This window comes from Mustela putorius, unplaced genomic scaffold (assembly GCF_011764305.1).
Source record: "Mustela putorius furo isolate JIRA1106 unplaced genomic scaffold, ASM1176430v1.1 tig00537227_pilon_pilon_pilon, whole genome shotgun sequence".
NCBI lineage: Eukaryota > Metazoa > Chordata > Mammalia > Carnivora > Mustelidae > Mustela > Mustela putorius.
The window spans coordinates 26912064-26925890 of record NW_025422368.1 but is presented as its reverse complement, the minus strand read 5'-3'; the positions used below and the strand labels follow the sequence as shown (position 1 = coordinate 26925890).

The 13827-nt window shown below is 36.5% G+C and overlaps 1 protein-coding gene across 23 annotated transcripts in view; it reads left to right on the top strand.

The window, feature by feature from the left end:
• The window catches only part of CAPRIN2 (caprin family member 2), a 48145-nt gene that overhangs the window by 20450 nt on the left and 13868 nt on the right, over positions 1-13827 (top strand). For 21 of the 23 annotated variants that reach the window (XM_045072929.1, XM_045072928.1, XM_045072927.1 and 18 more), the window contains 8 exons: positions 506-744; positions 2277-2359; positions 4082-4249; positions 5355-5398; positions 6289-6963; positions 9401-9523; positions 10894-10975; positions 12170-12225. In XM_045072929.1, the coding sequence (XP_044928864.1) occupies positions 506-744; positions 2277-2359; positions 4082-4249; positions 5355-5398; positions 6289-6963; positions 9401-9523; positions 10894-10975; positions 12170-12225 (1470 nt within the window). Of the gene's footprint in view, positions 1-505; positions 745-2276; positions 2360-4081; positions 4250-5354; positions 5399-6288; positions 6964-9400; positions 9524-10893; positions 10976-12169; positions 12226-13827 lie in introns of those variants that run through there. The other 2 variants (XM_045072922.1, XM_045072938.1) reach the window with 2 other exon arrangements.

Genomic DNA, 13827 nt, shown 5'->3' with positions numbered 1-13827 from the left:
TTTGGTTTTCAATTCCTTATGCTTTGGCTAGTCACCTTCAGATTGTTGAAGATTGACCATTTCAGTTGAAATATCTTCCTAGAATGAGTAATTTAAAAAAACCCCAAACTTGAAAACCAAAGCATTTTCTTAAAATCCTACGTCTAAAAAAGGTTTGATTTACATAAATAGGGAAAAGTTAAATTTTGGGATTATTGTGCGTATCAGTGATAGGTACTTTGTTTCATATCATGGTGGTGTCAGAGGTACTAAATACAACCTGGAGTTTGGAGATGTTTGGACATTCTCAGCTCTGGTTACCCGAGGCATACCAACTTAATACTCTGTCCCTTCCTCAACTGAAAAGGAAAGGGGTTAAATGAATGTGCAGTTTCACTGTGTGTGTGTGTGTGTATGTCATTTATCATCTGATCTCAACCCTTTGGAATTAGACTTTTGTGGACTGTGAACTACTAATATGGGGTCGTAGAAAGTTGTCAACTTTAATGAGCATTTGTTTTAACAGCTACTTAAAGCTCAGAAGAAGGCCCAGAGAAGGGAGCACATGCTAAAGCTTGAGGCTGAGAAGAAAAAACTTCGTACTATACTTCAAGTTCAGTATGTATTACAGAACCTGACACAGGAACATGTACAGAAGGATTTCAAAGGGGGCTTGAATGGTGCAGTGTATTTGCCTTTAAAAGAACTTGACTACCTCATTAAATTTTCAAAACTGACCTGCCCTGAAAGAAATGAAAGTCTGAGGTAAGCTAATGAAAATATTTTCCTAAAAGAAAACATACGATATTTTAGCCTATTTTAAAATTTTTTATATTTATAGTTTTATACATATATATGCATATAGATAATTACATGTTTGTATTATAGTATATATGTATAGAGAGATTGAGAGAGAGAAATTAAGAAAATATTCATTTCATTTACCCTGGGAAACACTGGCTGGACCAGAAGGAAACTCAGTTTGAATGATCTCACTAACATGCTTGTTCAGTTGTAACTTTGATTTAAAAAATGATACAAGTTTGCCTCTGTACAAGTATTAATTATAAGACTGATTATATGTTATACTTAAAGTTTTTTTTTTGTTTGTTTTTTGTTTTTTTTTTGTAATTATCTCGGGCTCTTGTATTACCTGAGAGTCTTTGCCTTCTTACTACTGCTGTACTTAAGTGGAGGTAAATGGAATTTAACTTGGCCAGTATCATTAAACTTTCAAAGTGAGAATTATTTTGGTGGTTGTCTTATGCTGTGAATAAGTACTGAGAAACAAATCTGATAATTTAAGAGACAAAGTCAGCAAATTGAGGCTACCCAATTTTCCCCCCATAGTTATCCATTTGCTGTTTTCTGGTTTGATGGAGGAAATCAGCTAATGAATAGATCTCTGTGCTTCTGCTTTGTTAGATAAAGGTCCTTCCTGTGTTGTGCCTGCTGGCCATGCTAAAGCACAGTCAGATTTCAGTTGTTACTGGAAATCAGTCCTGTATTGGGGGGAAAAAACTCAATAAAACTTAATTTTAACCTATATATAACCATATATATGTATTTTTTTATTTCCATTCTGATCATCTAGTCCATCATCTTTATCTATTTGGGTGTTTTCTTCTCTTCACTTTAATGGATTTAGGGAGTGTGGCTTACTTTAATATGTGTAAGTGAAATATAATTTGGAAAATAAACTGCTGTCTTTATTATTTATTTATTTTTCAAAAGATTTTATTTACTTATTTGACAGAGATCACAAGTAGGCAGAGAGGCAGGCAGAGAGGGAGAGGGGGAAGCAGGCTCCCTGCTGAGAGAGCCTGTTGAAGGGATCGATCCCAGGACCCTGAGTTCATGACCTGAGCCCAAAACAGAGGCTTTAACCCACTGAGCCACCAAGGTGCCCCTAAACTGCTGTCTTTAAAGTCAAATATAGCTCTTAGTATTGCTATTCCACTGTTCTTTCATCTAGGATGTATGGTTGATAATTAATGACACTGCACTGACAACCTTAGAAACTCTGCTTTGTCTATTTCTTAATAGTTCTATTTGGTAAAATACTTTGTTTTAAGGGAAAATGTTTACATCTGAAATCCCTCACTGGGTATTTAGTCATCTTCTATAAAATTTGAACTTTTTCATTTTGAGAGAGTAAAAAGACAAAATTAACATTGAATGTCTTGACTGTTGATGGAGCTATACTGTATAAATTGTATTGCTCCATATATATGTGTATATATATATGTATGTATCTTTAAAGCTACTTTTGTGCTTCTGCTGCTTTTCCTTGTCAGTGTTGAAGACCAGATGGAGCAGTCATCCTTGTACTTTTGGGACCTTTTGGAAGGTAGTGAGAAAGCAGTGGTAGGAACGACATGTGAGTTTTCTCTTATCTGGACTTAAGCAGTAAATACTAGACTTTGTTTCGAAGTTTAGGGCTGTTTTGTTGTTTGTTTTGATATTGAGGGCTGAAACTGTCAGTCCATTAGAATTTACATGTCAGGCAATACTTCCTTCATTTGGAGAATGATCTCTGTTTAGTTCTTTTAAAAGCAGCTATTTTGTAATTACACTCACTAGAATGGAATCTAAGTAGAGTTTTGAAGTGGCAAGTCACTATGATTTGGGAACAAGAGCTAAGGACTCATGCTGGCTTAACCATTTTGGGGTTCAGTTCTTTGCATGGTAGTACCTTTTCTATTTAGGAATCTTAAATCCACACATTGTTAATGGTAAGGCTTATCTACCAGATCTAAGAAAATATAAATGGTATGGGTACATGGTATATTGAAACATTGTTGTCTATCTATCTGGAAATGATTTAGAGAGAAAGAGTCCTTTTGGCTTCCTAATAGACTTTGGCCAAATGACTAAGTACAAATAGACATGAAGTACATAGGTTTGTTTGTTTGTTTGTTTTTTAAAAGATTTTATTTATTTGACAGAGAGAGAGACAGAGAGAGAGGGAACACAGGGAGAGTGGGGAGGGAGAAACTGGCTTCCTGCTGCGCAGAGAGCCTGATGCTAGGCTCCATCCCAGCTGGGATCATGACCTGAGCTGAGGACAGACGCTTAATGTCTGAGCCACCTGGGCACCCCGAAATACATAGTTTTGTACTAGCTTAGGATAATGAAAATGCTAGAAGTGAGTAAAAATTTTTGTTACTAGTGATTGCTTCCTTTTAAAAAATATCTAAGTATGCAGTATAACTATTCAAAATTCCCAAGTCCTTCCAAGTTTAAATCATAGAAATTTTTTTCTTGGTTACAGTGCAAAATGATATGAATAACTTTGGGAGACATAGTTTGGTGGTTTCTTATAAAATGCTTACTATGTGACCAAGCAATTACACTCATAGTACCCAAGAGAATTGTAAACGTACATTCACATAAGTACTTGTACATGAATGTTCGTATCAGCTTTATTAATGATAGCGCCAGACTGAATACAGCCTAGATGTACATCAGTTGATAACTGATAAACAAAATATGGTATGTCCATACAGTAGAATGTGCTCAGTAATAAAGGAATGAAAGGTTGATACATGCAACAACATGGATGTGAACCTCAGTAATTATGCTGAGTGAAAGAAGCCAAACCAAAAAATGAGTACATAGTGAATGATTCCATTTATATGGAATTCTAGAAAGGATATAACTAGAATGATAGCAGGTCCGTGGTTCCCCAGGGTGTGGGTGGAGGGGATTGATATAAAAGGGGCATGAGGGAACTTTTGAATTGATGAAAATGTTTTATATCCTGGTTCTGGTGGGAGTAACGTCCTATGTTGTATCTGTTAAAACTGTACACTTAAAATGCTTGAACCCATTTCAAATGGTGGAAATGGAGGCCCAGAGAAACTTAAGTGACTTGCTGAACTTTGAAATTCTGATCTTTAAAATTTATTTTGGTTCAGCATAAAACAAAGATGTACTGCATATTTACTCTTCATGGTACTGACCAGTTCTTTGAATTCCCCCTATGTAGGATATTATGGCATACTGTAACTAGGATAAAATTATATTAGGATTTCTGTCCAAATAATTTTCATGAACTGTTAGGTTATGTGATAACTAAGTCTTAATCACTCTTTCTTAGACAAACACATGAAAGATCTGCTGTCTAAATTGCTGAACTCAGGCTATTTTGAGAGTATCCCAGTCCCAAAAAATGCTAAGGAAAAAGAAGTATCATTGGAGGAAGAAATGCTAATAAAATCAGAGAAGAAAAAACAGTTATTGAAAACTGAATCTGTCAAAGAGTCAGGTTTGTTGTGATCTCAGAAATTCTTTAAAGTGGTTGCATTTTTTAATACTTAGCACAAAATGAGTCAAATCATTGTAAAAAGATTGCCTTATTTTGATTTGTCAATTTCTTATGCATGGAAATACCTACTTACAGCAGGATAAACTTAGGTTTAGAATATGTTTATAGGCTTTATTACCATATTTACAGATTGAACCTTAGCAGAAACATAAGGTTATTCTTTGTTATAAGAGAATCTACTTTTCAAATGAGGCCTTTATGGAATTTGAATGGACTTCTTTATTAAACTGCTAGTAAGATAATTCAATTTAAAATTGTGTAAAATGTCATAGTAGAATCCAGAATGGTAGTAGAATGAGAACAGAAATAAAGTTAACAGATTTGGAAAAAAAGTGCCAAAGTCAGTGAAGGGAATAAACTTTTCAAAATTCCACTTTTCTTGGGGGAAGAGATACTTTGAATCAGTGTCACTTTTGTTCTTGTTTGTTGGGACTCAGTTTATTTAGAAAATTCCAATTCTGTGTAGGTAGTCCAGGGCAGGTTTCCAGTAGCCTCTACTAGCACGGTTCACATTATTTCTCATGTTTATTTTCTCTTAGTTCTTAACACTAAGTCTGATGCTTTAGTGTCTCCATTCCCTTACCACCTTCTATCCTTAAACTGGCTTTTAGGAGGCCTTTAAGGGCCTATAAGAGGCTCTTTTAAGGCCTGTATTTCAAGCTGAGATGACTAATTTTTACCCCATGGCTTGGAGCTATAGTCTCAACTTGAAAGGAGTTGTATTTGTGCATAAGAAATGATAGCCTTATTTTCTTTCTTTCTTTTTCTTTTTTTCGATAGTCTTACTTTCAATCAAAAATCAGTTTATAGCTGGGACTTGACTTTAGAAAATTGGCATTTAAGGAGAGTCACTAGCTTCAGCTAGCTTCAGACCACATGCTTTTGACCAACAAGCAAGAGTGGGGATTACTCCTGCTGTGAATATATTTCATTGTACTATCCTTTTCCTCTTACTCTTCTGAAATATGTCACTAGAATGATTATAGTTGTAATCAGCCTAAAACATTTGGTTTATTTAGTACTCAAGGGAGTATTATCTTTCCAGAGTCTCTTATGGAACTTGCACAGCCAGAGATACAACCCCAGGAGGTAAGTTTCTGAAAGGTAATTTGCTGATTTTGGATTTTGAGACTTTTGTATAGTATGTTTGGGAGCTGAGGCTCTGACACTAGATTTCTTAAGCTTGAATACCAGCTTGCAGCTTACTTAGCTTAGTGACTTTGGGTAAGATGTTAAGTCCAGCTGTGTCTGTTGTCCTCTTATGTAAAATGAGGATACTAATAATGTCTGCTTCATGTTACTGTGAGGATTAAAGGAGTTCAGTTCTAAATTGCTTAGAATTTGGCCTGGTGCACAGTAACTGCTCAAGTGTTAGCTGCTGTGCTTGGCCCTTGTGTTAGAATTTAAAGAAGGATTTTGCATTTGTCAGAATTTACTCACATTGGTAATTGAATATTTGTTCTCTTTCTGAAGTGACATTAAAATTTTTGGAAGCTGAAAAGAATGGAAGAGTCAGAGTCAAAGTAAAATTGAGATGTAAAAGAAATAAAAGGCTGGTAATTCAGGAAACGTAACACTTAAGGTTAAATAGTGTAAATGTGTATAATTGAACTATCCTCTGCCTTAACATTTTAGGGAGTCAGATAGGTAGAATAGTCTAAGGTTGGCAGAGGCAGAACAGCCTTGGTAAAAGAACCTGAATCAAGCAAACTTGGCACTGTGATGTATAGTTCTTACTAGTTTTAGGTGAGTCAGGTACAGATTGCTACTTTTGAAGTATTGAAGGTGGTATTTCTGTTAATTGAGAGAAAAGGAATGGACAAAAAAGTAGGATGGTCTTTTCAAGTATGATAGAGACGGAAATTTCCCATTAGCATAGTGACTCAGACCAATGGACATAGGAATACTAACAGAATTCAGTGTTCCCCTCAAGGTCTTTTACAAATTTTGTGACTCAAGCACGTATTTTTCTCTGCTAGTTTCTTAACAGACGCTACATGACAGAAGTAGATTATTCAAGCAAACAAGATGAAGAGCAATCCTGGGAAGCAGATTATGCTAGAAAACCAAATCTCCCCAAATGTTGGGATATGCTTACTGAACCAGATGGTCAGGAAAAGAAACAGGAATCCTTCAAATCCTGGGAGCCTTCTGTTAAGCACCAGGAGGTATCAAAGCCTGCAGTTTCCTTAGAACAGAGGAAACAAGATCCAAAACTCAGGTCCACTCTGCAGGAAGAGCAGAAGAAGCAGGATGTCTCCAAACCTAAGCCAGCTCCTAGCCAGTGGAAGCAAGAAGCTCCTAAATCCAAAACAGGATATATTCAAGAAGAACAGAAGAAGCAGGAGACATCAAAGCCTTGGCCGGTTCAGCTGCAGAAAGAACAGGATCCAAAGAAGCAATCTCCAAAGTCGTGGACACCTTCTGTGCAGAATGACCAGGACATCACCAAGTCATGGACCACTACCGTGTGTGAAGACCAGGATTCAAGGCAGCCAGAGACTTCAAAATCCTGGGAAAACAATGTTGAGAGTCAAAAACACCCCTTAACACCGCAATCACAGATTTCTCCAAAGTCCTGGGGGGTAGCTCCAGCAAGCCTCATACCAAATGACCAGCTCCTGCCCAGGAAGTTTAATACAGAACCCAAAGATGTGAGTTTGTTCTTATCAGTCTGCTTTGGTCAATGTAGGCATAAATAAAAACTTGTAATACTTTTTTAGTCCTCTTAAAAAAATTTTATGAGACCCATGTTAAGTATATAAATTATTTCACTTAATTCTTTGATGTGTAGTTTATTGTTTTCCCTAGAAAATTGGAAGTAGACCTAGTTTGTGTTTTGAGCCTAACCTGAGATGAAATTTCCACAGTTAGAACATACTGTTTGAATGCCCTAATTTTAACGACATGGTATGACATAAAAATAGTGGATGGTTTGGATAAGATCATAATACAAACAAGTCAGAAAAATAAAAACATGCCATAGAATGAGGGGCTTTTTTTTTTTTTTAAACTATATTTCACTCATTATCTTCCGCCTGGCACACATGACTTCTGACAGAAGTTATACTTTTCTGTATTTTCTTGTTACTCTTGCACTCATTTGCAGTCGTTCAGATTAGCCTGTATTCTTCGGTGGTTTTGTGGTTGTCGACATTCCAGAAGGTGAGGTAGGATCCTAATTAGTTTTGTTTCTGTTTTGAAATGAGAATTTTCTGGAGATGGAAACTATAGATTTTAGTATTCTGTAACTAGATTTTGGAGTATGAGATTTAGTTCAAATATAAGACCTTATTCAATTAATGATAAATAACCCATTTCAGGAAGATAAGACTTAAAGCGAATAATCCTTGGATGCACTGCTATTTAGTTTATTAAATTACAAGGTCTTTACTCCTATTGAAATGTAAAGTTGTTTCAAGCTTGCTTGCTAAGAAATATGAACTTCTCATCTTCCCAGTGTTTTCCGTCTCTGGTCTCTTTCTCATAATGTTCCCTGCACTTCCATGTCGCTTTACCCAGAGGCTTTCTGATAAATCTTTGGTCTTCTAACAGTAGGAAAAACATTTATGTGGAGAAATCAAAGCATTGAATTTTATAAATAAATTGTCCCTACCTTATGGCAAGAGAATTTTAGTGTTGTCTCCTTTTGCTTGCCTTTCTTCTTTTCTTCAAATGCTAGTATCAATTTTAATTTCTTTCTGACCCTGTAGAAGATTGATAGTCTTGCTTCATTAACTAGGTATCACACAACAGTAATTGTGATATAACTATTTTGAGAAACTTATTTTAGAAACCAATTTAGTATTTTAGTAAAGCTGTTATAAAAAACCTAATATAGGGGCACCTGGGTAGCTCAGAGGGTTAAGCCTCTGCCTTCAGCTCAGGTCATGATCTCAGGGTCCTGGGATCGAGCCCTGCATTGGGCTCTGTGCTCAGCAGGGAGGCTGCTTCCCCTTCTCTCTGCCTACCTCCCTGCCTACTTGTGGTCTCTCTCTCTCTCTGTCAAATAAATAAATAAAATCTTTTAAAAAATTAAAAAACCTAATTTAAAATTCCATTCCATTACAGTGCTGAGCCTTTACATACCAGAATATTATGCTATTTGTTGAGTAATATTTAAAATCAGTGCTTTGTTGGAAAGGCCGAAACTCATTTAATTTGCTTTTGATGGTACAGATGGCATTATATTGAAGTTGCAGGGCCTTTCAGTGACTGAGAGGACACTTTTCTGTACAGTATACCGTTTCTCTGTCTTGCAATCTCAGCTGTCTAGAACATGAATAAATACAGTCAAGGGCAAAATAGAGTTCCAGGTCAAGAGACTAGATAGATAATGTGAAATTAATCACTAAAGCTTGTACTTTCCTCCTAAGAGGATCTCTTCACATCTCTTCATGATGATTTGGACAGGCTTAGCTGTGTGACTTCCTGGTGAATTAGAAGGTGAAGAGCTGGTCTGGTAGGGGGAGGCTCACTGGCAGCTGTAGGAAGTTAACTATACAAGCATTAGGTCTAATTCAGGGTATACAGCATTGTAAGTGATTTAGTGTAAAGGCTAGCCTCTTTATAAACATAAGTAGCCCCCCAAAATATACTTATTTGGTAACAAAATATAATAGCATATTTCCTCAATTTTAGGGTGTATATGTATATATTTTTATACCTTAATTTTTCTGAAATCAGATGTTTAACAATGGGGTTTATATTTAACGTGGTAGTAATTTTTTCCTCTGAGAAAGAATCATTTATGTGTCTTCTTAGTGGCATCTTAAAAGGACATAAGCTGATTATCTACAATGAAAAAATTTTGGCAAGGAAGTTCTGTTATTTTCGGTCTTCCCTTTAAAAAAAGGGTGTTTTAGAAATATTGCCATTAAAGGTGTTCTGAAGAGGAAAAAGTGTTTAAAGTTGGGTTTAACTATTTAAAAAATGCATTTATGGAGAAATTCTTCATCTAAGATAAATCCAATAAATGGATTTTGCTATGTGTCTTGATTTCATTAAGACACAGCGATAGCTAGCTGAGTTTACTGAATTAGTATGTTGGATGAGAATTTCACTCTTACACATTATGGATTTATTTTGTAGGTGCCTAAGCCTATGCATCAGCCTGTAGGTTCTTCCTCGACCCTTCCAAAGGATCCAGTATTGAGGAAAGAAAAACTGCAGGATTTGATGACCCAGATTCAAGGAACTTGTAACTTTATGCAAGTATGAGTCATTCTTAAATGAATCTTGAATGATATTCCTGGGGCTACTAGTTTCTGATTTCAAGCATTACAATGAAGTTGTTAAGAGCATAGATTTTGGTGTTCAGAATATGGGTGAATCCTAGGAAGCTCTGCCGCTTCCTAGCTTACACAGTTCAGGAAGGCTACTTCACTGTTTCAGTGTCTTTTGAAAAATGAGTTCTTATTCCTAAATTTATTGTGAGTAATGAACTAAACATTTAAAAAGTATAAGTGCTTAAATAATTTCTGCTGTAGATCATTGGTAATTTCCACTCAGACTGTGAGGACCTGCTCTGCTTGGTATCTGGTAGGTGCTGTTGTGTGTACAAAATCCCAAGACATTTATCACCTTCAAGAAGTTGTTATTCCAGTTGTAGAAGATTGTAGTGTTATGGCAGTAGTTAGGTGCTAAATTGTGTTGTACTGAGTCTTCCAGAGTTTCAGAATAGTATGGTAATTACTGAGGGAAGTAGACAAATAAGATATTTTTGTGTAGTAAAAAGATCCTGAATTCTGGAGTAGAGCTGTGTTTAATCTCAGTTCTGCTACTTACTAGTTGTAAAATCTGTGGCAAGGTATTTAGCCTATAACCCTCTACTTGTAAAATGAGGGAATTCCTTACTTACGTAGGTTATGTGAAGATAAAGGAAAAAACTAAGGTGATCACTACAAGTGTAGCTTAAGTATTCAAAATGTTGGAAACATTTCTGGGAGAACCAAGATAGGCAGATGGGAGAAGAGAATGGTTTCTCATTAGGAAAGGTTTAATAACTGCATGAGCTAGTTTAGTGGTTGAGATAAGATAATTAAACCCTCCTCGGTTGGGCATAATAAAAGTGAGGTTATAGGATTAATGCTTATGTTTAAGAACTCAGGTCAAGTGGGGGTTTTTGTTTTCGTCTATCTCCACCCCCCCCCAAGGTAAGCCTTGGAATTACTTGACATAATTTTAAGGTTTGACAGTTACTTTAGATTTTAAACTCTCTTTTTCCTCTTAATGAAGACTAGGTTATTAACATTTTGTGGTAGTTATTAGCTAGATTCTTTATAGCTAATAGCTATGGATGACATCATGAATAGTTTAATGGTATTAGCTTTTTTTTTTTTTTTTTTAATTTATTTGGCAGACAGAGATCACAAGTAGGCAGAGAGGCAGGCAGAGAGAGAGAGGGGAGGAAGCAGGCTCCCTGCTAAGCAGAGAGCCCGATTTGGGGCTCGATCCCAAGACCCTGGGATCATGACCTGAGCTGAAGGCAGAGGCTTTAAGCCACTGAGCCACCCAGGCACCCCTTGGTATTAGCTTTTAAATGAATAATTGTTTGTAGTATTGGTTTAAAATCTTGTCTTTAGGAATCTATTCTGGATTTTGACAAACCTTCAAGTGCAATTCCATCGTCACAGCCGCCTTCAACTACTCCAGGTAGCCCCGTAGGTATGTACTCATCCTAATACTCAGAATAAACTTGCATAGGTTTAATAGTTGTTTTCTTTTACAAATAATTTTATAAGCATTAGACTATGTGTGCTAATTTATTCTAAATATCTAGATGTCATCAGTTATGTAAGGGTAAATTACCATTAAGACATTAGTATACTCATCTGATCTGTTTACATTTCATTTATTATCTTTTAGAATACTTTTTTTTTTTTTTTAAGATGTATTTATTTGTAAGAGAGAGAGAACATGAACAGGGGGGAGAGGCAGGAAGAGGGGGAAGCAGGCTCCCTGCTGATCAAGGAGCCTGATGCGGGACTTGATTCCAAGACTCTGGAACGCAGGTGTCCCTCTGTTTGCATTTTAGGGAAAGTCTCCAGATGTTTGAATGGAGATGTGCAATGGCTGTTTTTGCAATATATGTTTTTCTGAAGTGACTGGAGTCCTTTCCACTCTGTAAATCTAGTGTGGAAAATTTTCAGTCCTCATTATGAGTGAAATTACCTCACATTTGGTACATTAATTAACACAATAACTAATGATGCAGCTTAGAATCGAATCTGATCTGTTGTACAAACTTTAGACTTCCTGCTCTACACTCATTTATCTCAGGGGAGGAATGAGGTATTTAAAGCCATAGTCCAGTTTGTAGTGAGGAGCAGACACCAACTAGAAGATTAGTATAATAATTCATGGGTGAAGTAAGGAGAGTAGAGAGTAATTAACAAAAGTGATGGACATTAACAAGAAGAAACTAAACCAAAACTGTATAATTGAAAATTATACTAATATACATGATCAAAGAGAAAAAAATCTCAAAGATCTGTGACTCAGCTAAGACTTATTTTGAAACTTGGAACTGGACTGTAAGTAGTTGATTTCTATTCATGATAGCTCAGATTTTATCTTCCAGATTACTATTACTAGTTATTTTTTAGAGTAATAGTTCTTTTGGGAGACTTGGAATGCTGCTTTTGCCCCTCTAATCTTAAAGCATCATTATATATTATAGAAGGGGCTGATCACTGATCCTCTGACTTTTTAAAACTCTTAATAGAAAATTCATGGTGAATTTGGGATCTAGTTCTTCCATCACTGCTTTTTTTGTAAAGTGATAACTTTTGTTTCCACTCAGTTGATATGCATAAACTTTTCTCCTCAGTAGTTTACTGTTGATTTCACTCTTCGCAGCATCTACAGAACAAAATCTATCCAGTCAAAGTGATTTTCTTCAAGAGCCGTTACAGGTAACTTCTCTAAAGTAATCTTTTTTGGCTATTCAGGGAAGAAACTCTTGGTTGGATAAGAATGATTAGACTTGCTGTTTTCTAATATACTTTACTAAATTATTGAAAATAATGTTCTAGGGATGTCTAGTTTTTTAGATTAAGTATAGCTAGTACTCGAAAGGTTACCTAACGACCATGGGGAAGAAGATATCTGTTAGAAAAGAGAAGGCTAGCTGATTCTAGTAAGGAAAAAGCAAGTCTGAAGAATACAGAGGTTCTTTGTTTGGGAATCTTTCTTTGCCATTGAGCTCCCTAAGTCACTTGGTATAGCAGCTTGTAAAGGGTCTAAAGAAAGTTACTCATTTTGATTAACCCATGGTTAGCTAATCTCCCACCTCCCTCCATACATACGAGTTAACCTGAGGGACCAGATCTTTGAGATCCCTGATGCCACATTGCATTTCCATCATTAGTGAGTTTGAGGTTTGCTGCTTTTCTGCTTATTACTTAAAAAAAAAAAAAAAAAGAAAGAAAAACAAAAAGAAAAACAAACAAACTTCTCATGATCCGTCTGAAAACCTTATGGCAATTTTCTTAACAGTAACAGCTCTGACAGGTTAAATATTTTGACCAGATGGCTCAACAGTTGTTGCCTTCCTGTCCAGAAATTTCTGAGTAAATACCATTTGTTTACAGTGGTTTATATTTAGTTTGATAAGGTGTGGCTCAGCTTTCAAAATGCATTTGTTGAGTTGAGTCCCTCACCTCACTGATTGCTTTGAGTGTTCCATTTTATCTTGTTTTAGCTGTTAGGTTCTACACGAGGCTTTCATTTTGACAAGGTAAAGTTTTTTGAAAAGCCACTGGTCTTGTTTAGCAGTTCTCAGGGGCAGGGCTCTGGGTGGCTGCATCAGAAGCCCTTGACCTGTCAGATCAGAATTTCCAGGGGTGTATTTAGTCATCTGTATTGGTAATAGGCTTCCTGGGTGAATCTGCACATCCATTTTTTTTTTTTTAAAGATTATTTATTTATTTATTTCACAGAGAGAGCGAGCGAGAGAGATCACAAGTAGGCGGAGAGGCAGGCAGAGAGAGAGGAGGAAGCAGGCTCCCCACTGAGTAGAGAGCCCGATGTGGGGCTCAATCCCAGGACCCCGAGATCATGACCTGAGTCAAAGGCAGAGACTTTAACCCACTGAGACACCCAGGTGCCCCTGCACATCCATTTTTTGGGAACCACTGGTCTCCAGGTCACGTTTACTCACTAACCTAAAACTACCTTCAGCTGGTCTGCTTAACAATAATTTGTAAGCAAGAACTACCATAACTTTTTTTCTTTTTTTTAAAGTTTTAAAAATTTATTTGACACAGAGATAGAGAGTACAAGTAGGCAGAGCAGCAGGCAGAGGAAGAGGGAGAAGCAGGCTTCCCGCTGAGCAGGGAGCCCAATGTGGGGCTCGATCTCAGGAGCCCGAGACCATGACCCGAGCTGAAGGCAGCCACTTAACCGACTGAGCCACCCAGGTGCCCTGAACTACCATAACTTCTGAATAGTACTGATGTGAAGAATGTGTCTCTATTTTGTTGTTAAGTGAATCTTTTAACTAAAATTGAACAGCT